We start from the raw sequence: 22,164 nt of genomic DNA, 5'->3' as shown, positions 1-22,164 counted from the left end.
GAAGACACATTTACGACCAAACTTTAACTTCCTGACTGTTGTCTTGAGATGATGCTTCAATATATCCACATAAATTTCCTCCCTCATGATGCCATCTATTTTGTGAAAGGCACCAGTCCCTCCTGCAGCAAAGTACCCCCACAACATGATGCCGGCGCCCCCGTGCTTCACGGTTGGGATGGTTTTCTTCGGCTTGCAAGCCTCCCCCTTTTTCCTCCAAACATAACAATGGTGATTATGGCCAAACAGTTCTATTTTTATTTCATCAGACCAGAGGACATTTCTCCAAAAAGTACGATATTTGTCCCCATGTGCAGTTGCAAACCGTAGTCTGGCTTTTTTTATGGCGGTTTTGGAGCAGTTGCTTCTTCCTTGCTGAGTGGCCTTTCAGTGTATGTCGATATATGACTCGTTTTACTGTGGATAGATACTTTTGTACCTGTTTACTCCAGCATCTTCACAAGGTCCTTTGCTGTTGTTCTGGGATTGATTTGCACTTTTCGCACCAAAGTATGTTCATCTCTAGGAGACAGAACGCGTCTTCTTCCTGAGCGGTATGACGACTGCGTGGTCCCATGGTGTTTATACTTGCATACTATTGTTTGTACAGATGAACGTGGTACCTTCAGGCATTTGGAAATTGCTCCCAAGGATGAACCAGACTTGTGGAGGTCTACAATTTTTTTTCTGAGGTCTTGGCTGATTTATTTTTATTTTCCCATGATGTCAAGCAAAGAGACACTGAGTTTGAAGGTAGGCCTTGAAATACAGGTACACCTCCAATTGACTCAAATGATGTCAATTAGCCTATCAGAAGCTTCTAAAGCCATGACATCATTTTCTGGAATTGTCCAAGCTGTTTAAAGGCACAGTCAACTTAGTGTATGTAAACTTCTGACCCACTGGAATTGTGATTAAGTGAAATAATCTGTAAACAATTGTTGGAAAAATTACTTATGTCATGCACAAAGTAGATGTCCTAACCGACTTGCCAAAACTATAGTTTGTTAACAAGAAATTGGTGGAGTGGTTGAAAAACAAGTTTTAATGACTCCAACCTAAGTGTATGTAAACTTCTGACTTCAACTGTACCTGAAATATTTGCTTAATGTACAGAGACCAAAGATATTTTTATGCAGAAATCTAGGGTTTTCTATTGTACATAAATAAAAAATTGCTTAAAAAAACCAGTTAACTTATCAAATATACAAGTGTACAAGGAACACCTTCCTAATATTGAGTTGCACCCTTTTTTGCCCTCAACAGCCTCAATTCGTTGTATGGACTACTAGGTGTTGAAAGCTTCCTATGTTGACTCCGATGCTTCCCACAGTTGTCAAGTTGGCTGGAATTTCCATTGGGTGGTGGACCATTCTTGGGTGTGAAAAAACAGCAGTGTTGCAGTTCTTGACACACTCAAACTGGTACGCCTGGCACCTACTACCATACCCCGTTCAAAGGCACTTAAATATTTTGTCTTGCCCATTCACCTTCTGAATGGCACACAGACACAATCTGTGTGTCGAGGTTTAAAAATCCTTCTTTAACCTGTCTCCCCTTCATCTACACCGGTTGCAGTGGATTTAACAGGTCACATCAATAACAGTGATGAAAACTAGTCACCAAACGCGTCACGTTTTGAATCCAAAATAGGTGACCTAGGTGATTCGTGTAGATCCGATGAGAAAAGGTTGGGAGGGGGGTTTGGATGACTACTGGCTGTAGACGAACAAGTGATGCGCGTTTGGAGCAACACTGTCAGTATCCAACGCTCAGCCAATCGTTCACATAACAGAATGCAGCGCAGCACACGACTGAAGAGACAAACAATTTACTAGTTACAGCATCAGTGCGCGCTCTGGAAAGGCAGCTTGCCAGTTAAAACAGCGCGTCCCCTGAACGAGAACGAAGAGGTAACGTTAGGTGAGAAGCCTGACCACGGAGACCGGGGTGAGAAGGTGATGAAGCGTACTTCATGAGCTGGAACCAAACAACTAGTGTCATTTTGAAAGTTTTTGAGGTGAGGGAGAAAGTGTGGTGGAACAAGTATTAGCATTGTTACGTATCTTGCTAGCTGGATTGACTTCTCAGTTAGCCAGATAAATGTTGAGCAACATTAGCCAATTTATGTGATCAAAATATTGAGTTTATGGTGTGAAAATTGGCTTGCTAATAAAGTCAGACAGCTAACGTTAAACAAAAACATCAGATGAGCTAACATTAGTAACCTAACCAATTCGCAATAGTATTAACTGGTATACGACTCCTTGCCGTTCCTCAAGTTATAACGCGTTCGTTGCTTAATGGACCCTGGCAATCTGTGTGACGAACTAACCATCTGCTAATGAACTGTTTTCCTTCTACAGTATGTGGTACATTTTCATTATAAGAGAATTAGGTGAAAATGAGGCGTTGCTTGTTAAACAAGTGGATTCAGGGATCAAGTGTAGCTGGAGCTGGACCTGGCTTTAGCTGGATGCCACTTTAGAGGTGAAAGGAACACCACACACTTTCCCTGTTTCTCACTTTTGCTGGCACATTGTAGAACAGATGTCCAAAGGCAGAACGTGTACAATGTAATAATGTGCAGTGTAGCAGCCTAAATATATTGTTTTTGTTGTGTTGAACTTGACAGTAACACTTGTATGTGTGTGAGTGAGGGGGATTAACGTTATATTTGTTTTACTCAGTGAATGTTATTTTTTCACACATGTAGCCTTGTGCACTTGATCGATGTCTACTATAGTGGCCACTATAATAGAGCAACAATAGAATGCCTGTTTGTTTCATTCTATTTCTACTTTAAGATGTTTTTTTCCAAGTGCAATATTTATGTGTGTGGTCACAAGCGTTCTATTATAAAGGCTGTCATGGCTAACTGCAGTAATACTGTATTGTTTTTTTTCTCAAGACTTGAGTGTCATTTGCAGTAAAGTCTAGGCAACAAATAACATTGGATTGCTTTCTTTACATTTTTTAGCTGAGAGTTAGGTTCACATTAACCACTTTTTATTTTACACACAGAGACTGATCATGTAGATCATATTCTTTGTTGTTTAATTAGTTAACCTGCATTTCCCCTTAGCAGGGATTTTTTTTTTGCATGTTTCAGTGCAAAAACAAAATGTCACCTTTTTGGGCCCTCAGCAGTTTGCATCCCTGCAATAAGGGATCACAGCTTTCACCTGGATTCACCTGGTCAGTCTGTCATGGAAAGAGGATGTGTTTGTACACTCAGTGTATTTTACTTGGCGTTTTAGGTGTAGTTTCTTTTTTTTCTCAGTAAAAGGGCTGTTTTGTCACTTGAATCAACAAAACTATTAAAACAAATCAGAATAAATTATGACAAACTTGAATGTTTTTTCTTTCAGTACATCTGTTCATGTCATTATTAGTTCTTCATACACAATACTGTATAATATTGCTGCTCTCTGGGGCCGGGATTCAATCCGATCACACTTTGTCGACAATGTTCCCGCCTTTGTGGAGACCACATTCACAGTAAATGCTGCATATGTTGGCTCAATTGGGAATTACCTTTAAATGGCACATACTGACAAAGCGCAATCAGGTTGAATCCGGGCCTAAATCTGTGCTCCTTACTGAAATATTGTGACACATATAATGTCAACCTCTTAAAATAAGGGTTCCGGAACAACAATCCAATAAAGCTGTTTGACATTGGAACGTTTGATGTTCTTTTTCATGTGTCTTTTTATGACAGTTTTGTGGTGGTTTTTTTCTTCTTCCCCTCACAAATAGTAACAAAATAAGAGACCTGATACATAACCTATTTTACAAGACAAATAGGTAACATGTTGTGGAACCAGTTCACAATAATTAGGTTTTTATCTGTGGTCATTCATCAGAAGTTCAATAACATCATTCTTTAGTCTTCTGCATAGTTCATTAATATCATACTTAGATATTTCTCCATATAGTTAAGGCCATGGTCTTACTCTGTGCATCCTCAAACTTGACCATTCCCAAGGGAAGAGGGTTAACCTTGGTTGAGTTCATTAGGGCGCAACGGAAATCAAAAAATAGACTTGTCCAATAAGAAAGGCTAAGGGAGTACTTTCACATTTCACCTTGTTTTCTTCCATTTGTGCCAATCTAACACGACCCAGCTCATGATTCAAAGAGGGTGTCACTGTCATGCCTCTCACAATTAGACAGCGCTTCTTTCCCAGACATTGATTGGTTCTATGAGAAAAAGCTATTGATCTTCTTAATGGCTTAATCAAATCTACACCAACTCCTGTTAATTATTTTAGTCCGCTCGGTTAGTGTGATAAAAGATTTTAACATTACCTTTGAAGCAAGAGAGTCGGTGAATGATTTAATTGGTGTAGATCTGAGTGTCATACCAGGATGTCTGGGAGAGCAGTCGCTCTTACTGTGAGTTCTCTGATGTACAGTATATAAAGATAGATCATGCCCTTCTCTTAATAATGCTCAGACATCAGATTTGAATTAAACAAATAAACTATGTGTCTTAGTAAACAGATGAAGGCAGCAAGTACTTCACATGGTGGGGGAAAACAAGCCTTGACAATCAATGTAGTTGTATGCAATAGCTACAAACGGATCAAAGTATCCTTAGAAAGTCCTTGTGTACAGCTATCAGTTCAAATGATCATTAAAAGCTCCTTGGTTCTCATTTGTCTTAAAAAAGGCATTTCACCCTCCTAGCTTGTGTGTTGTGGTCTCTAGCCTATATAACAACATTCACCATTTGCAGTCAGAGCAGCTTGTGGTTAATCAGACTGAAACCCTTAGAAAAATGCAAACCTCTCAGCTCTGCGCTAACTGGTTAAAAGTAGTGCACCACAGTATGTAGGACATAGGGAGCCATTTAGGACACATTGAGGGGGGGGGGGATGAGAACCACACCACTGAGGCTACACACTGAGAAGGCAATGGAAAACTAATTAAAAAAATAAATGATAATTAATCATAAGTAATCATTCTTGTAAAGTAAATGATCTCCAATAGGAGCAAGGACCAATTGAAATAGCTGGTACACCAATGAAGGTTGTCAAAATGTAGTGCTCTCTATACTGTAGAGAATAATAAACATTTGTATGTCCCAAATTACATCCTATTCCCTATATAGTGCAGAGCCATAGGAATCTGGTCAAAAGTAGTGCAATCTGTAGGGAATAAGGTTCCATTTTGAATGCAATTTGCATTTTTCTGTGAATCTTGTTCTGGAGGCAGCTCTGCAGAGTGGTCACTAGCTGGCACAGCCAAAAAGTCATAAAATCTGATTTTAAATCTAACCTTAACCACACTGCTAACCCTTATGCCTAACTCTAACCTAAAATTAAGGCCAAAATCTAAATTTTGTTTTCATGAATCTTTACAATAATAGCCAATGTTTTTCTTTGCAGCTGGCCTATCTAAGGGGAAATAGCTCAGTTCTGCCTCCAGGACAAGACTCATGAAAATTTAGAACAGATCCATGTGATCATTCATTACAGGATGTATGTACTTCAGATTTGGAAACTAATCTGCTTTTTGAGTTATTGATAAAATTGACATGTTACAGTGTGATAGTGAAGTTGGGATAATTATTTGTGGTCTGCCTATTTGCTCTGTTCCCCGAATCCTGTACACACAACTTTCCAAGGGGCAGAAAGAATATCTCTTCAGTGGCAAAAGTTCATAAGTGCATTCATAAGACACTTAATAAAGGTTATATTACAAATCAATCCGGAGACCAGCTCCTTCAAATGATACAATCTATCATATAAAAATGTGTCTTTTTTCCTCTTTGTTCATAGGGTAGAGTGCCTTCAATCTATCATACAAAGATGTGCCTCTTTTTGGTGATCGAGTTTAAGTCCTCCTTATAATATCTCACTTATCTGCCCAGGGATGAGGGTCCCCTCTGTATCTGTTTCAGGGGCCAGAGGGTCCACATCACAGCCGGTGGAGTCAGGGAAGGTGTCAGAGGGAGGACACTCCTGGCTGTTGTTGACAGCGTCTAACACCCCCTGCTCCATCTCCTCTTCTAGACTTCCAAAGCGCTCCACCACACAGTGGGCTGTGAGCCTGGCCTCTGGGTCATGGTCCCAACACTCAGTGATGGTGGCACACAGCAGATTCATCCCCTGCAGTATGGAAGAGCAATACCAGGAAGGTTTGATTATTGACAACCAGCGTTGGGTTCAAGGAAGTAAAAAGAAAATGTATACAATTGAAGTCAGAAGTTTACATACACCTTAGCCAAATACATTAACTCAGTTTTTCACAATTCCTGACATTTAATCCTAGTAAAAATTCCCTGTCTTGGGTCAGTTAGGATCACCACTTTATTTTAAGAATGTGTAATGTCAGAATAATAGTAGAGAGAATGATTTATTTCATCTTTTATTTCTTTCATCACATTCCCAGTGGGTCAGAAGTTTACATACACTCAATTAGTATTTGGTAGCATTGCCTTTAAATTGTTTAACCGGGTCAAACATTTCGGGTAGCCTTCCACAAGCTTCCCACAATAAGTTGGGTGAATTTTGGCCCATTCCTCCTGACCGAGCTGGATAACTGAGTCAGGTTTGTAGGCCTTCATGCTCACACACTTTTTCAGTTCTTCCCACAAATCTTCTATAGGATTGAGGTCAGGGCTTTGTGATGGCCAATCCAATACCTTGACTTTGTTGTCCTTAAGCCATTTTGCCACAACTTTGAAAGTATGCTTGGGGTCATTGTCCATTTGGAAGACACATTTGCAACCAAGCTTTAACTTCCTGACTGATGTCTTGAGATGTTGCTTCAATATATCCACATAAATTTCCTCCCTCATGATGCCATCTATTTTGTGAAGTGCACCAGTCCCTCCTGCAGTAAAGCACCCCCACAACATGATGCTGCCACCCCCGTGCTTCACGGTTGGGATAGTGTTCTTTGGCTTGCAAATCTCCCCCTTTTTCCTCCAAACATAACGATGGTAATTATGGCCAAACAGTTCTATTTTTGTTTCATCAGACCAGAGGACATTTCTCCAAAAAGTATGATCTTCGTCCCCATGTGCAGTTGCAAACCGTAGTCTGGCTTTTTTATGGCGGTTTTGGAGCAGTGGCTTCTTGCTGAGCGGCCTTTCAGGTTATGTCGATATAGGACTCGTTTTACTGTGGATATAGATACTTTTGTACCTGTTTACTCCAGCATCTTCACAAGGTCCTTTGCTGTTGTTCTGGGATTGATTTGCACTTTTCGCACCAAAGTACGTTCATCTCTAGGAGACAGAACGCGTCTCCTTCCTGAGCGGTATGACAGCTGTGTGGTGCCATGGTGTTTATACTTGCATACTATTGTTTGTACAGATGAACGTGGTACCTTCAGGCGTTTGGAAATTGCTCCCAAGGATGAACCAGACTTGTGGAGGTCTACAGTTCTTTTTCTGAGGTCTTGGCTGATTTATTTTTATTTTCCCATGATGTCAAGCAAAGAGGCACTGAGTTTGAAGGTAGGCCTTGAAATACATCCACAGGTATACCTCCAATTGACTCAAATAATGTCAATCAGCCTATCAGAAGCTTCTAAAGCCATTAAATAATTTTATGGAATTTTCCAAGCTGTTTAAAGGCACAGTCAACTTAGTGTATGTAAACTTTTGACCCACTGGACTTGTGATACAGTGAGTTATAAGTGAAATAATCTGTCTGTAAACAATTGTTGGAAAAATTACTTATGTCATGCACAAAGTAGATGTCCTAACCGACTTGCCAAAACTATAGTTTGTTAACAAGAAATTTGTGGAGTGGTTGAAAAACAAGTTTTAATGACTCCAACCTAAGTGTATGTAAACGTCCGACTTCAACTGTAGTTACTTCTATCGGTTTACTTCCTTTTTTGGCTGAATTGGAATGGAATTGACCCCAAACCTGTTCACAACCAGAGCTTTTATTTATGATCTATGTGATTGATAACTGTTATCATAGGTTATCATTCAAGATGGGATTCAATCTGAAACCGTGCTATAACGCACTTCACATTTAAAGGTCATTTCCAATTGAGCAGACATCTGCAGGGTTGTCCTTGAATGCGATCTCAGCGAACACGGTAACATTTCCTTTAAAACCTGCATTGTCGACTAGAGCAATCGGATTGAATTCTGGCCTGAATTCACTGAGAAGTGCTGACTACCCAGTTCCCTCACCACGCTCTCACACGCGCCCACGCCCACAAACACACAGTTTACCGGATGTGTTGTCCAGCTGGTGGGTATCTCAGGTCTGCCTCTGTCCCTCAGGACCAGGTCCCTCATGCTGTCCACACACGGCTGGTCACACACCTTAGAGCCAAACGGCGGCTCATAACTCTTAACCTCTATGAAAATACAGGAAACACACTGTAAATCCTTTGTTATTTATCATCTATTCTACATTTACAGACGATGCTACTTTCATCAAAGTCTGAGTTACGAACGTTTACCCCTGACTTGGCCCATAATAGAATAGCTTATTGTACCTCCTATGACTTCACAGCGGGACACCATTTCCCAGAGGACCAGGGCCATGGAGTAGACATCCATCTGTTTAAAGGCCTCCAGATCCTCCAGATTCACTCTGGACTCCAACACCTCAGGGGCCATGTAGCGAGCTGTACCCACCTGGACAACAAGGACAGTGACAGTAGCTTAAACAAATTAACACTACATGAAGGGCCTTCTGATTCATTCTGGTTTTAGCACAGCTTTATAACACAATTTCATTCATATAGCATAGTTTTTATTCAAGGGGGCATTCAACCACGACTCTACAATTGAATATGTTGTTCTTTTCCATAATAATTCTCTCAGATACAGTAGTTATGTCAGAAGGAAGCATGCATACTGCTCAGTCACTTTAGCTAGAGTGGAACACTGATACAGGTTCCCTTAGCAACTACTTTGGTCATTTCACCTGTTCCACCTTACCTGGCCACTGTTGGCAAAGTCATCCACGGTGAGGGAGAGGTCCAGTCTCAGAGCCAGACCAAAGTCACAGAGGGCACACTCTCTCCAGCTCTTCACCACGATGTTGCTGCTCTTCAGATCACGGTGGGCCACCGGCACCTTGGGGATCCCACAAGGGGTGGTGTCACTGTGGAGGTGGGCCAATCCTCGAGCCACCGACCCAGCCATAGCACACAGCTCAGCCCAGCTCAACACATGGCCCGCCAGGAAGTCCTAACGAATGAATGACCCATTTAGTGACCCATCCCTCACAGGATTATTTGACAACATTTTTATGAAATTGTATGTACAATAAAATGTACTAGTCTTCTACTGCACCATATAACAACAATATACACTTAATCAACCTAGCAATAAACAAAACAAAGCTAAATCAAACTAACCTGTAGGTTTCCCAGGCCGTGGTAGGCCATGACCAGCCAGTACTGCCTCTGAGGGGAGCCGGAGGGCCCTCGCTCCTCTGCTGTCAGGAATTGAACCACATTTTCATGCTCCAGGTTGGCGTCAGAGAAGATGGCCCTCTCGTTGCTCCAGGACACATACTCCACAGACGGGAAGATCTTCAAATAAACATTTATTCAAAGTATTATATCACATGAAAATGACACAAAAAACTACAGAAAAAATGAGGGGGGTGAGAAAAAAGGGAAGAGGGAAAACCATCACCTTCACTGCCACCGTCTCATACTGAGAACCAGCTGCCTGGTGGTGGAGCCTGGCCCGCCACACCTCAGCAAATCTCCCTTTTCCCACCAAGGCTTCTAGCTGGATGGGTAGCTGCTCCGTGCTGTGGTTGAAGTTATGGGCCCGGACGGGAGACATGTCAGATGTAGCGTCGCTATTGATGGCTGACAGCTTGCCATGGCAGTCCTCACCGCCGGTGATGGCCTCCCCACTGAGTCCCTCTGGGATGTCCAAGGCCTGGTAAATTAATGAATTCATGAATTATATTTTTAGTTACGTATCAAGTGGCCTTTAGTTACCCATCCCATAAGGGATTACTTTACACCTTTTCATAAACAGTAATGTACAGTAGCTATATGACAATAAATGAAAAGCTTCCAGTTGGTTATGGCAGTGTCCCAAATGGCACCCTATTCCCTATATAGTGCATTACTTTTTACCAGGGACCTATGGGCTCTGGTCAAAATTAGTGCACTATGTTGTAGGGAATAGGGTGCCATTTGGGTCTCAAAGTATATTTTTCCATACCTGGTAGATCCACCTACCTGGTAGTGTGTGCGTTTGGGAGCCCATTCTTTGGGCTGCTTGCCGGGCTGTCTGGTACGGTACAGGTAGAAAGCCATGGTAGCGATGATAGCCACTAAAAAGGGAGGGACCAGGCTGATCACCACCACTGGAATCACATCTTTACTCTTGAGCTTGGAAAAATCTGAGGACACAGTTAAAAACACAGTGAAGACAACATGGAATCGGATCATAGGTTAGTATACATTACTACTACTACTACATTTTGTATTTACATTATAAATGCCTATTTTTCCTCACGTTGCATTTTTTATTAATATAAAATTGTAAATTAATCTTTTTCAAATTAAAATGTTCTGGTTGTACCATGTACTGCCTGGTTTCAGAGTAAAACAAGTGATGTTACCATTGGAGCCCTTGTCGAATATAAGCTTATCGTTGCACTCCTGTTCTCCCAGGCAGCCACAAACGAACAGGACCCCATCCTCAGAGGGCTGAGGAGCCATCACACACTCGTTGGAGGAGTAGTTTGACAACATGATATTCTCCAGTGGCTGCTGGGGCTGGTGGCATAACGTCTTCACACTCATACTCTCATTGTCCTTCCGCCTGGGACACAGATGAAGACACTAACATGTTAAAGCTGTACACGCAGTCATACACTCACATGCACGCACACACTTTCACACACAAAGTTAATTAATTACATTTCCACAGATCAATTATAAAGTTACTTATTAAACTAGTAAACTGAATTTAGTTAGACATTTTACAATAGGAAAATGTCTCTGGGAAAGCCTATAGTTGACTTTTTACTTTGTGGTTTTGTTTGGATTGGTTATATATGTATTTGCTAGAGTGGATTAGAAGTTTTTATTTTACAAACGGTCAATCCAATCTGCCTTTGTATCCTGCCAACAACAACACCAGTCATAATAACACCAGTCTCTTTCAATTTGGATGGGTCCCAAATTACATACCCATAGTGCTCTGGTCAAAAGTAGTGCACTATTTAGGGAATAGGGTGCCATTTGGGACACTATCTCTGTCATTCAGAGGTCAGTAGATAGACTTCCTACGAGGGGAGGAACTAAGATCAAGAATGTGTACCAAACGGCACACTATTCCCTATAAAGTGCACTACTTTTGACCGGGATCAAAGACCCTCTCTTTATTACTGTAGAGCAGGGATCGGCAACTATTATGGGGGTGGGGGCCACAAAAAATCTGAACTCATCATGATGGGCCACAGTCACGGTTCTGCATTCCGACATCCATACCCAAACATGCAGTCAGGGCCGGACCTAGCCTTTTTGGGGCCCTAAGTTAAATTTTAACAGGGTGCCCTCCCTGCTGTAGAGGTTTGACCACTAGGGCCCAGCATACCAGATGGTGAGCAACATTCAAATAAAGCCAAAATGAACTTTGTCTGCCTCATCGCAAACATAGCAAATACCCCACTCACCACACTCACCACTCATCATCATTTCTTATCAGTATCGTTCATTAAAGAAACTCATCCTATGGTTCCATTAATGGTTAGGAGCAACATTTGTTTTGTCTAGGATACACAGACAAACATGTGGATCAGCTATATATCCTGTTTACTGAAAGTTCAAGAAATATTGTCATGGTGAGGATAATTATTAAAGTAGAGGAGCATAACAGTCCAGTGAGGGAGTATATTGGGAAATATACCCTGTCAAAATATATTTTGTAGAATGGCAAGCTAATAGCTAAACCAGATCAATATTACTAGTTGTATGTACTGTACCATACCAGTCAAAAGTTTGGACACACCTACTCATTCAAGGGTTTTTCTTAATTTTTACTATTTTCTACATTGTAGAATAATAGTGAAGACATCAACACTTTGAAATAATACACATTGAATCATGTAGTAACCAAAAAAGTGTTAAACAAATCAAAATATATTTTATATTTGAGATTCTTCAAAGTAGCCACCCTTTGCCTTGATGACAGCTTTGCACATTCTTGGCATTCTCTCAACCAGATTCATGGGGTAGTCACTTGGAATGCATTTCAATTAACAGATGTGCCTTGTTAAAAGTTAATTTGTGGAATTTCTTTCCTTTCTTTTCTTTCCTCTCCTTTGCCAATCAGTTGTGTTGTGACAAGGTATTGGTGGTATACAGAAGATAGCCATATTTGGTAAAAGACCAAGTCCATATTTTGTCAAGAACAGCTCAAATAAGCAAAGAGAAACGACAGTCCATCATTACTTTAAGACATGAACGTCAGTCAATTAGGAACATTTCAAGAACTTTGAACGTTTCTTCAAGTGCAGTCGCAAAAACCATCAAGCGCTATGATGAAACTGGCTCTCACAAGGACCGCCACAGGAAAGGAAGACCCAGAGTTATCTCTGCTGCAGAGGATAAGTTCATTAGAGTTAACTGCACCTCAGATTGCAGCCCAAATAAATACTTCACAGAGTTCAAGTAACAGACATCTCAACATCAACTGTTCAGAGGAATCAGGCCTTCATGGTTGAATTGCTGCAAAGAAACCACTACTAAAGGACACCAATAACAACAAGAGACTTGTTTGGGCCAAGAAACACGAGCAATGGACATTAGACTGGTGGAAATCTGTTCTTTTGTCTGATGAGTGCAAATTTGAGATTTTTGGTTCAAACCGCCGTGTCTTTGTGAGATGCAGAATAGGTGAACGGATTATTTCCGCCTGTGTGGTTCCCACCGTGAAGCATGGAGGAGGAGGTGGGATGGTGTGGGGGTGCTATGCTGGTGACACTGTCTGTGATGCATTTAGAATTCAAGGCACACTTAACCAGCATGGCTACCACAGCATTCTGCAGTGATACACCATCCCATCTGGTTTGCGCTTAGTGGGACTATCATTTGTTTTTCAACAGGACAATGACCCAAAACACACCTCCAGACTGTGTAAGGGCTATTTGACCAAGAAGGAGGGTGATGGAGTGCTGCATCAGATGACCTAGCCTCCACAATCACCTGACCTTAACCCAATTGAGATGGTTTGGGATGAGTTGGACCGCAGACTGAAGGAAAAGCAGCCAACAAGTGCTCAGCATATGTGGGAAAAGCATTCCTCATGAAGCTGGTTGAGAGAATGCCAAGAGTGTGCAAAGCTGTCGTCAAGGCAAAGAGTGGCTACTTTGAAGAATCTCAAAATATATTGGGATTTGTTAAACACTTTTTTGGTTACTACATGATTCCAAATGTGTTATTTCAGAGTTTTGATGTCTTCACTACTATTCTACAATGTAGAAAATAGTAAAAATAAAGAAAAACCTTTGAATGAGTAGGTGTGTCCAAACATCTGACTGGTACTGTATTTTGTAAATATTTTTATGTTTTTAATGTGAGAGTGAGAGCTCTGGTGCAAAAGACTCATTTATTATACTGAATATGGCAAATAAACTTGAACTTGGGAGATAGTCCTTTGGTGAAAAACTTCACACTTACCATATTGCAATGCAGATCTCTTCCCTCAGAGCACAGAAGGAAGAGAGGGAGCAGTTGGTATAACACACACTGTCCTCACAGATAGGGCTGGAGTAGTCACACCACTTACACAGGTTGGTGTTGATGTGTGTGAAGGAGAGGATAGGAAGACCTGTGGAATACACACACACACAAACACTAATCAGAACAAATCACTTCTGGCTTTGAATAAAATGACTGGCACAAAACAGAACCATAGACTAGGCTTGATTCAATGCGTATCGCCAAAGTTCAGGATTATAGCGCGATTGAAATGTAAAGGTAATTTCCGATTGAGCTGACATAATGCAGCATTTACCGTGAATGCAGTCTCTGCTGACACGGAAACATTGCCTTTAAATGTCTATCACGCTGGAGCAAAGATCTTCAGAATTACGGATTGAATCGAGCCCTAGTCCTATACTTTACATGTGTACTGTATATGGCTCTTAGGACACCAATCTGCCAAATGTTCTGCTGTTTAGAGCGCACCCTCTTTATTGTGACAAGCTACATTAGATAGATTGCAGACTCAGTTCTGGTTCATCTAGTGAAGGGGAGGTGTGCATCCAAAATGCTTGAAACCAAGGACAGGGATAGGATATCCATTATGTGTGAAGGTCTGCAGACATTGGCTGAGAGAAATTGATGATAAAAAGATTGTGGGGGCTGTTTTGTTAGACTTCAGTGCAGCCTTCGACATTATCAATCATAGTCTGATGCTGGCAGAACTTATGTGTTATGGCTTTCAGAGTGGGTGGCAAGGAATAAATTAGTCCTAAATATTTCTTAAACTAAAAGCATTGTATTTGGGACAAACCATTCACTAAACCCTAAACCTCAACTAAATCTTGTAATAAATAATGTGGAAATTGAGCAAGTTGAGGTGACTAAACTGCTTGGAGTTACCCTGGATTGTAAACTGTCATGGTCAAAACATATTGATACAGTAGCTAAGATGGGGAGAAGTATGTATATGATAAGGCGCTGCTCTACCTTCTTGACAGCACTGTCAACAAGGCTCTACTACCACTGTTTAGTTGTGTGGTCAGGTGCCACAAAAAGGACTTAGGAAAATATCAATTGGTTCAGAACAGGGTAGCACGGCTGGTCTTTGGATGTACACAGAGAGCTAATATTAATAATATGCATGTCAATCTCTCCTTGCTCAAAGTGGAGGAGAGATTGACTTCATCACGGCTTGTATTTATGAAAGCTCGCTGTTGAATGCAGCGAGCTGTCTGTTTGAACTACTGGCGCACAGCTCGGACACCCATGCATACCCCACAAGACATGCCACAAGAGGTCTCTTCACAGTCCCGAACAGACTACGGAAGGCGCACAGTACTAAATATAGCCATGACTACATGGAACTCTATTCCACATCAAGTAACTCATGCAAGCAGTAAAATTAGATTAAAAAATATATATTATAAAAAAACACCTTATGGAACAGCGGGGACTGTCAAGCAACACAAACATAGGCGCATACACACACACACACACACACACACACACACACACACACACACACACACACACACACGATAACATACGCACTATACACACACACGTACATATGGATTTTGTACTGTATATATGTGGTAGTGGTGGAGTAGGGGCCTGAAGGCACACAGTCTGAATGTATTGTAATGTTTTTAAAATTGTATACACTGCCTTAATTTTGCTGGACCCCAGGAAGAGTAGCTGCTGCCTTGGCACCAGCTAATGGGGATCCATAATAAATACAAATTGAAATACATTGGGTTTGTTTTACTCAGTGCCTGTACTTTGAGGCAGCTTCCAAACCATATGCAATGCATTGTTCAATCCCCACCAGCAGTAGGCCTACCAAGAACAGCTGGAAGCTGAAGCTTCAGTAGTTACTGGTTACTACACGGAACAAAAATATTAAACGCAACATGTAACTATTTCAAAGATTTTACTGAGTTACAGTTCATATAAGGAAATCAGTCAATTTTAATAAATTCATTAGGCCCTAACCTACGGATTTCACATGACTGGGAATACAGATATGCATCTGTTGGCCACAGATACCTTAAAAACCTCTTAAGAATCCAACCCTTTTTAAAATTTTCGCCTAAAATGACATACCCAAATATAACTGCCTGTAGCTCAGGACCTGAAGCAAGGATATGCATATTCTTGATACCATTTGAAAGGCAACACTTAGAAGTGTAACACATTAGATCGGGTAAAAGATAATACAAAGATAATACACTGTACCATCATCTTTGAAAAAGACCATCATGTATTATTCCAGCCCAGGCGCAATTTATATTTTGGCCACTAGATGGCCTTTTTGTGCAAAGTTTTAGACTGATCCAATGAACCATTGCATATCAGTTCAAAATGTTGTATCAAGACTGAAAAATGTGCCTAATTGGTTTATTAATACCTTTTCAAATTCATAATTGTGCACTTTCCTCAATAGCATGGTATTCAATAGCATGGTATTCTTTCACTGTAATAGCTACTGTAAATTGGAAAGTGCAGTTAGATTAATAAGAATTTAAGCTTTCTGCCCATATCAGATATGTCTATGTCCTGGGAAATGTTTTTGTTACTTACAACCTCATGCTAATCACATTAGCCTACGTTAGCTCAACCGTCCCACCGGGGGGGGGACAGAACCCGTAGAGGTGTCCTGTGCGAATTTGCTGGATATTGGCGGGAACTGGAACACGCTCGTACACGTCGATCCAGAGCATCCCAAACTTGCTCAATGGGTGACATGTCTGTGTATGCAGCCCATAGAACTGGGAAAGGTTTACGGCGGATGAATGGCACGACAATGGGCCTCAGGATTTCGTCACAGTATCTCTGTGCATTCAAATTTCCATCGATAAAATTATTTTTTGGGGGGGTCCATAGCTTATTCCTGCCCATACTACAACCCCACCAGCAAACCGCTCGCCCACACTATGCCATACACGCTGTCTGCCATCTGCCCGGTACAGTTGAAACTTCTCCAGCGTTCCAGTGGCCATCGAAGTTGAGCATTTGCCCACTGAAGTCGGTTACAACAACAAACTGCAGTCAGGTCAAAATCCTGGCGAGGACGACGAGCATGCAGATGAGCTTCCCTGAGATGGTTTCTGACAGTTTGTGTGAACCCACAGTTTCATCAACTTTCCGGGTGGCTGGTTTCAGACGATCGCGCGGGTGAAGAAGCCAGATGTGGACGTCCTGGGCTGGCATGGTTACACATGGTCTGCGGTTGTGAGGCCGGTTGGATGTACTGCCAAATTCTCTAAAACGATGTTGGAAGCGGCTTATGGTAGAGAAATGAACATTCAGTTCTCTGGCAACTGCTCTGGTGGACATTCCTGCAGTCAGCATACCATTTGCATGCTCCCTCAAAACTTTTATTGTCCTCAGTGTAACCGATGTGAAATGGCTAGTTAGTTAGCGGTGGTGCGCGCTAATAGCGTTTCAATCAGTGATGTCACTCGCTCTGAGACCTGAAGTGGTTGTTCCCCTTGCTCTGCAAGGGCCGTGGCTTTTGTGGCACGATGGGTAACGATGCTTCGTGGGTGACTGTTGTTGATGTGTGCAAGGGTCCCTGGTTCGAGCCCAGGTTGGGGCGAAGAGAGGGACGGAACCTACACTGTTACATCAGCACAATGTGCACCTGTTTAATCAGTTTCTTGCTATGCCACACCTGTCAGGTGGATGGATTATCTTGGCAAAGGAGAAATGCTCACTAAGAGGGATGTAAACAAATTTGTGCAGAACATTTTAGAGAAACAAGCTTTTTGTGCTATTTCAGCTCATGAAACATGAGACCAACACTTTACATGATGTGTTTATATCTTTTCACAGTATAGTAGATATTTAACATAGTCATTGCAATATTTTCTATGTTGTATTGTATGGACAATACTCAAGTTGTATTTGTAATACATTTTGAAAACGTTTTCAAATTAGTGTTTGATTGAAAAATTGAACACAGCGAATATGTATTTGACCCAGGTTTGAATGGGGTGGGGTGGGTGGGGGTTGGGGGGGGGGGGCTGTGGTGCATTGGTTTGACACAGGCTCTAGAAAGCATTGTGAGCGTTCCTTCCCACGCATCTTGTATCTGCCGTCCCCTCCTTGTGCTGTGTTGCCACATCACAACAATATTAATGGCTGATTAAAGCCAGATGATGAGGGATTTTTTCACTCCCAGGGGGATGGTGATCTAACAAAACTACGCAAACATTAAAAGAAGCTGTACACATATTTCACGAAGGCTTCCAGATGTTGGCCAATGCCAACCAACAAAATATATACACATACACACACACCCACACAAAAGAAAAAAGACAAAGGAGAAAGGGTGAAGAAAAAAGAAAAGAAAAACTAAAAAGGCTGGCTAAGCAAAAACTTTCAACGTAAACTTTCAACTAATTAAAATCAGCAGTGACTGCTCCAGAAATAAATTGAAGCCAGAAGTTTCGGCGTGAGCCAAGTTTGAAGCTCAGCCCCTTTGTGTCTTTTTTTGTGTGTGTCTTATGGGAAATCCAACTGCTCTGCTGTGAGCTTACAGCCGGGAGGCCCAGGGATGTTGGCTGCATTTATTTGCTTTTCAGTTTCAGCCTCAGGTCTCAACTAACTCTCCCTGGTTCCCTATCAGTTTACCCATAGAAATAGAATGACTAGAATTGGCATCCAAATGCAAGTCAATCGGTCTGTAATGGGTGGATCTGTGACTGTATTTCTATGAGTTTACATATACAAATAAACACAGACACAGCGGGAGAGCTGAACGTTTGATGGTTCTAAAAATATCAAATACATACTGTAACTTATCAGTTCTGTAAAAATGTGACCTCTATAGAGTCAAATGTTTTCTGAATATTGCCTTGATCTCTCTTATAGAAGACCAGACAACACCAAAACATACAACAGTTTGCCTGTTATGGGTAAATAAGAAAAACCAAACTTCCAAATAATGAATTATTCCCATCTACACTCTCATCTATTTTGTCCCCTTTTCCAGAGAAAACATATTGATGTCGTCCTATAGTCCATGTTTGTGCAATGTTCACTTGACCATGCGAAAAATCTTGCTTCAAAACAGTTAGCCTTTGGTTTTATAAGTGACAGAATCTCAGCTGACCCCCACCAAGCGTAGTAACCAAACCAGGCCACTAGTTGGCCCATTCTACGCCAACCAATCTCCCCATTATTGATGCAGCATGCTGAAATTCCTCTCCACAGGACTCAAAAGGAAAGTATTTCCTGATTAAATAGACAAGAACACAATTAAATTACCCAGATGTAATGAACGTACGTCCTTTTGAGGGACCCCGCCTAGTCTCAAACAATAAATAACATTTACGCAGCCAGGTACTGAAGTTCTAACAATTATGTGATTTAGTCCAGTCTTAAAACTGGACCTTAATAAGCACAATCCATTTGTCAATATCCATAACATCAAAATAAAAACACATGAGAGAGATATGAAAATTGCATTAGATACATTTCTCTGACCTACAAGTTCAAGTGAAGCATCTTATTGTACACTCTTAGAAAAAAATATTATATCTATAATCTAAAAGGGTTCTTCGGCTGTCTCCATAGGAGGACCATTTGAAGAACACTTTATGGTTCCAAGTCAAACCCTTTTGATTCCAGATAAAACTCTTTTGTGTTCCATGTAGAGCGCTTTCTACAGACGGTTCTACATGGAACCCAAAAGGGTTCTGCCTGGAACCAGAAAGGGTTATCCTATGGGGACAGCTGAAGAACCCTTTTGGAACCATTTTCTCTAAGCCAAAGGATGAGAATAAGAAGCTAAACCTATAAGAGGGTTTTCCCAAGCCGGAGGTCATATAAGGGTCATAGTATTCACTGTGGTCATTTTTAAAAGGATCCTTATCTCATACCCAGCAATGAAAAGTTTTGTCCCAAATGTCACCTTATTCCCTATATAGTGCAGTGTGCACTACTTTTGGCATAGGGCTCTGGTCAAAAGTTGTTCAGTACGTAGGGAATAGGGTGACATTTGGGACGCAGACAAGGGGCTAAAAGAACAAACAGGGGTCTGTATGTGTCCCCAGTGGCCATCACAAGCTGGGCACAGAGAGAAGTAGGAGGGGGAAGGAGGAGGGGGGCGGAGAATAAAGGGGATTTCTACATCTTATTTTTGCCTGCTTAGGTCATCACAATCTTGTCATTATGGGCTGATGTGGGATGATGGAAGGTCAGGCTAGAGAACACAACACAAAGCTCATCATGCCACAGCACTCATTGTGCTCTGTGCTACTTCGCTCCCTCAATATCACTGAATATCACCAGCAAGTAGTAAGTACACAACTTGTTATGTCCCCAAGAGCGCACACACTGAACATAGGTCATGTGAAAAGTTAAATACATACACAATTTAAAAGAAGACTTGCTCAACTCTTACTAAGTTCTATAGCGGGAATGTCAATGAGTTATAAATTGGTGCTATAGCCCGGGATTCATTTTCTTCATAACATGTGAGAAGTTCACCAATACCTCTATAGTACTTACATGACCTCTGTACTCCTCCTCAACCTACAGTTTATCTACGTATTGTGTCACTTTGCTTCCTCAAAATAACTTGTAAGTATCAAGTGTGCAACTTTTTAAGTCCTCTAGAGGACACACTGGGGCAGCAGGTAGCCTAGTGGTTAGAGCGTTGGACTAGTAAACCGAAAGGTTGCAAGATTGAATCCCCAACAAGTTAAAAATCTGTCGTTCTGCCCCTGAACAAGGCAGTTAACCCACTGTTCCTAGGCCATCATTGAAAATAAGAATTTGTTCTTTACTGACTTGCCTAGTAAAATAAAATGGGTGAAGTGAGAAGTTTCCCTACTTCTCGGTATACAGTTTCTACATGAGCTCCGAACTCCTCCTCAATCTATGCTTCAATCTTGTATTCCCTGAGGAGAAGTGCCCCTGTTTGCATGCAGCAGGGATAATTGAGCCTCAGAATCGATTTCCTGTTTGGAAATTTCCATTACAGATGGCAGCAGTAAAAAAATGTATGTGGTCAAATTGCATCAAAGTTCTATTACATCTTTCATCATCACAACTACTGACACTCTTGTTCTAATTAACTCGTTATTTTCTTTTGATTCAAAGTTATGATCAAGCCCTGTTTGAGCAAAATGTTTCATATGTTTTTATGTCATTAAATACAATAACCCTAATGTTTGTAAGTTGTTGTTTTAGCTTATTGACTTCATATTCAAATAATTTCAGAAATTATTGTGGGAAATTGTTTGAGACAAATGTTAAAGTTAGTTAAGTTTACTTCAGATTCCCTTAATAGTGGCACCACTGAACATGAGAGTAAACAATCTGTGCTTTCAAGTGAAATTATATTCTAAACATTCAAAATCTGCTGATAATAAATAACAGGCATAGCTAAAGAACTGTTAAGTGTCAGAAATATGTTTTTCACCAGATTGGATGACTTGAATCGTTCAGTCATTTCCATTTTATTATGTGTTACATGAGGTAAAACTACTGGTTTAATAAAGCTACAGTGAATACATTTTTTAAATTAAAACAAATCCACAGAAGAAAAGAAAGAAATTATAGTTATTTACTTATTTATTTTTGCATTAGGCTATTCCATCACATATATGATATTGAGAAAATTACACCGAAGTCACTTTTCCACTGAAGAAAGGGCAAGAAAACGAAAAGTCGCATTTCATAAATATAAGTTTTGAGCATCTGTTTTACACGACCAGAACCTCCCTTGAATAAACATTTGATCCCCCTCCCCCTTCACAACTTCACCAGATTGAAGAAACAATGGACACTGAACACTTTAAAGTGAATACGGAGTGAGTAAGCGAATAAAAAAATACTTACAGAAAGACAGAAGAACAATATTCACTGCCGAGAATCTCCAGCACCCCATAATATTGACATTAAAAAAAGAACCGGATTTAAACGTCGTGGTCGCACTGTATTTGTCTATGTATTTGGGAACGTGAGTAGTAAGATAGACGTTCATTTAGCTTATTGAAGTCGTATTCAGTGAAACAACTGGTTGGGCTCGGGGCTTTTGGCTGGAGTTCCGTGTAGGCGGATCCAGATGTTTTTCATCCAGCTGTGTTAAGGGACCCGCCCAGGAACTGGACTTCATTAATCGGATCCTAAACCCAGTAGAATTTGGGGTGACAGGGTGACACGAGACGTGTAGAAGGATCATAGTAGGTTATATTAAATAATACTAATAACACTAATAAGTATTAATATTATTATTATAGCTCAGAATAGGCCTAAGCATTTGTGAAAATGGAGGGTCTAATTGTCTCCAATTGTAGGCTATAGCCTAGTAGGCCTATTTATATCTGCCAAGTGTGAGTTGTGCTGTGTGTGGTTTATTGGGTATTTATTGTCTTATCGAATGCAACAACCGAAATGTCTTCCAGGAAAAAGTTTTTATTCCATTCACTTTGAGCTAGCAATAATTGCCTATTTTACACTTTCACTGTGCGTTATAAT

At 40.9% G+C, this 22,164-nt stretch overlaps 1 protein-coding gene across 1 annotated transcript; it reads right to left on the bottom strand.

Moving 5' to 3' along the window:
* Positions 1-3,830: 3,830 nt before the first annotated feature.
* On the bottom strand, positions 3,831-21,730 carry tgfbr2l (transforming growth factor beta receptor-like). The gene is made up of 10 exons (XM_014173767.2): positions 21,526-21,730; positions 13,645-13,795; positions 10,581-10,783; positions 10,195-10,358; positions 9,632-9,886; positions 9,349-9,525; positions 8,927-9,178; positions 8,479-8,620; positions 8,210-8,337; positions 3,831-6,119 (listed from the first exon to the last, which is right to left on the bottom strand). Exons 1-10 carry the CDS (start codon positions 21,668-21,670, stop codon positions 5,856-5,858), a joined length of 1,881 nt encoding a protein of 626 aa, XP_014029242.1. The 5' UTR covers positions 21,671-21,730; the 3' UTR covers positions 3,831-5,855.
* Between the last annotated feature and the right edge of the window lie 434 nt (positions 21,731-22,164).

The sequence above is a fragment of the Salmo salar genome, chromosome ssa25, assembly GCF_905237065.1.
Source record: "Salmo salar chromosome ssa25, Ssal_v3.1, whole genome shotgun sequence".
Taxonomy (NCBI): domain Eukaryota; kingdom Metazoa; phylum Chordata; class Actinopteri; order Salmoniformes; family Salmonidae; genus Salmo; species Salmo salar.
The sequence above is the reverse complement of the archived record's forward strand: the minus strand, read 5'-3'. Positions and strand labels throughout refer to the sequence as shown.

Bases quoted from the DNA above. Each gene is read 5' to 3' on its own strand.
- tgfbr2l (XM_014173767.2), bottom strand. From the start codon at position 21,670: ATGAACGTCTATCTTACTACTCACGTTCCCAAATACATAGACAAATAC. The intron at 10,784-13,644 runs GTAAGTGTGAAG...TCTGTGTCCCAG, and splicing joins GAGATCTGCATTGCAATATG to GCGGAAGGACAATGAGAGTA. The intron at 10,359-10,580 runs GTAACATCACTT...CTGTGTCCTCAG, and splicing joins ATTCGACAAGGGCTCCAATG to ATTTTTCCAAGCTCAAGAGT.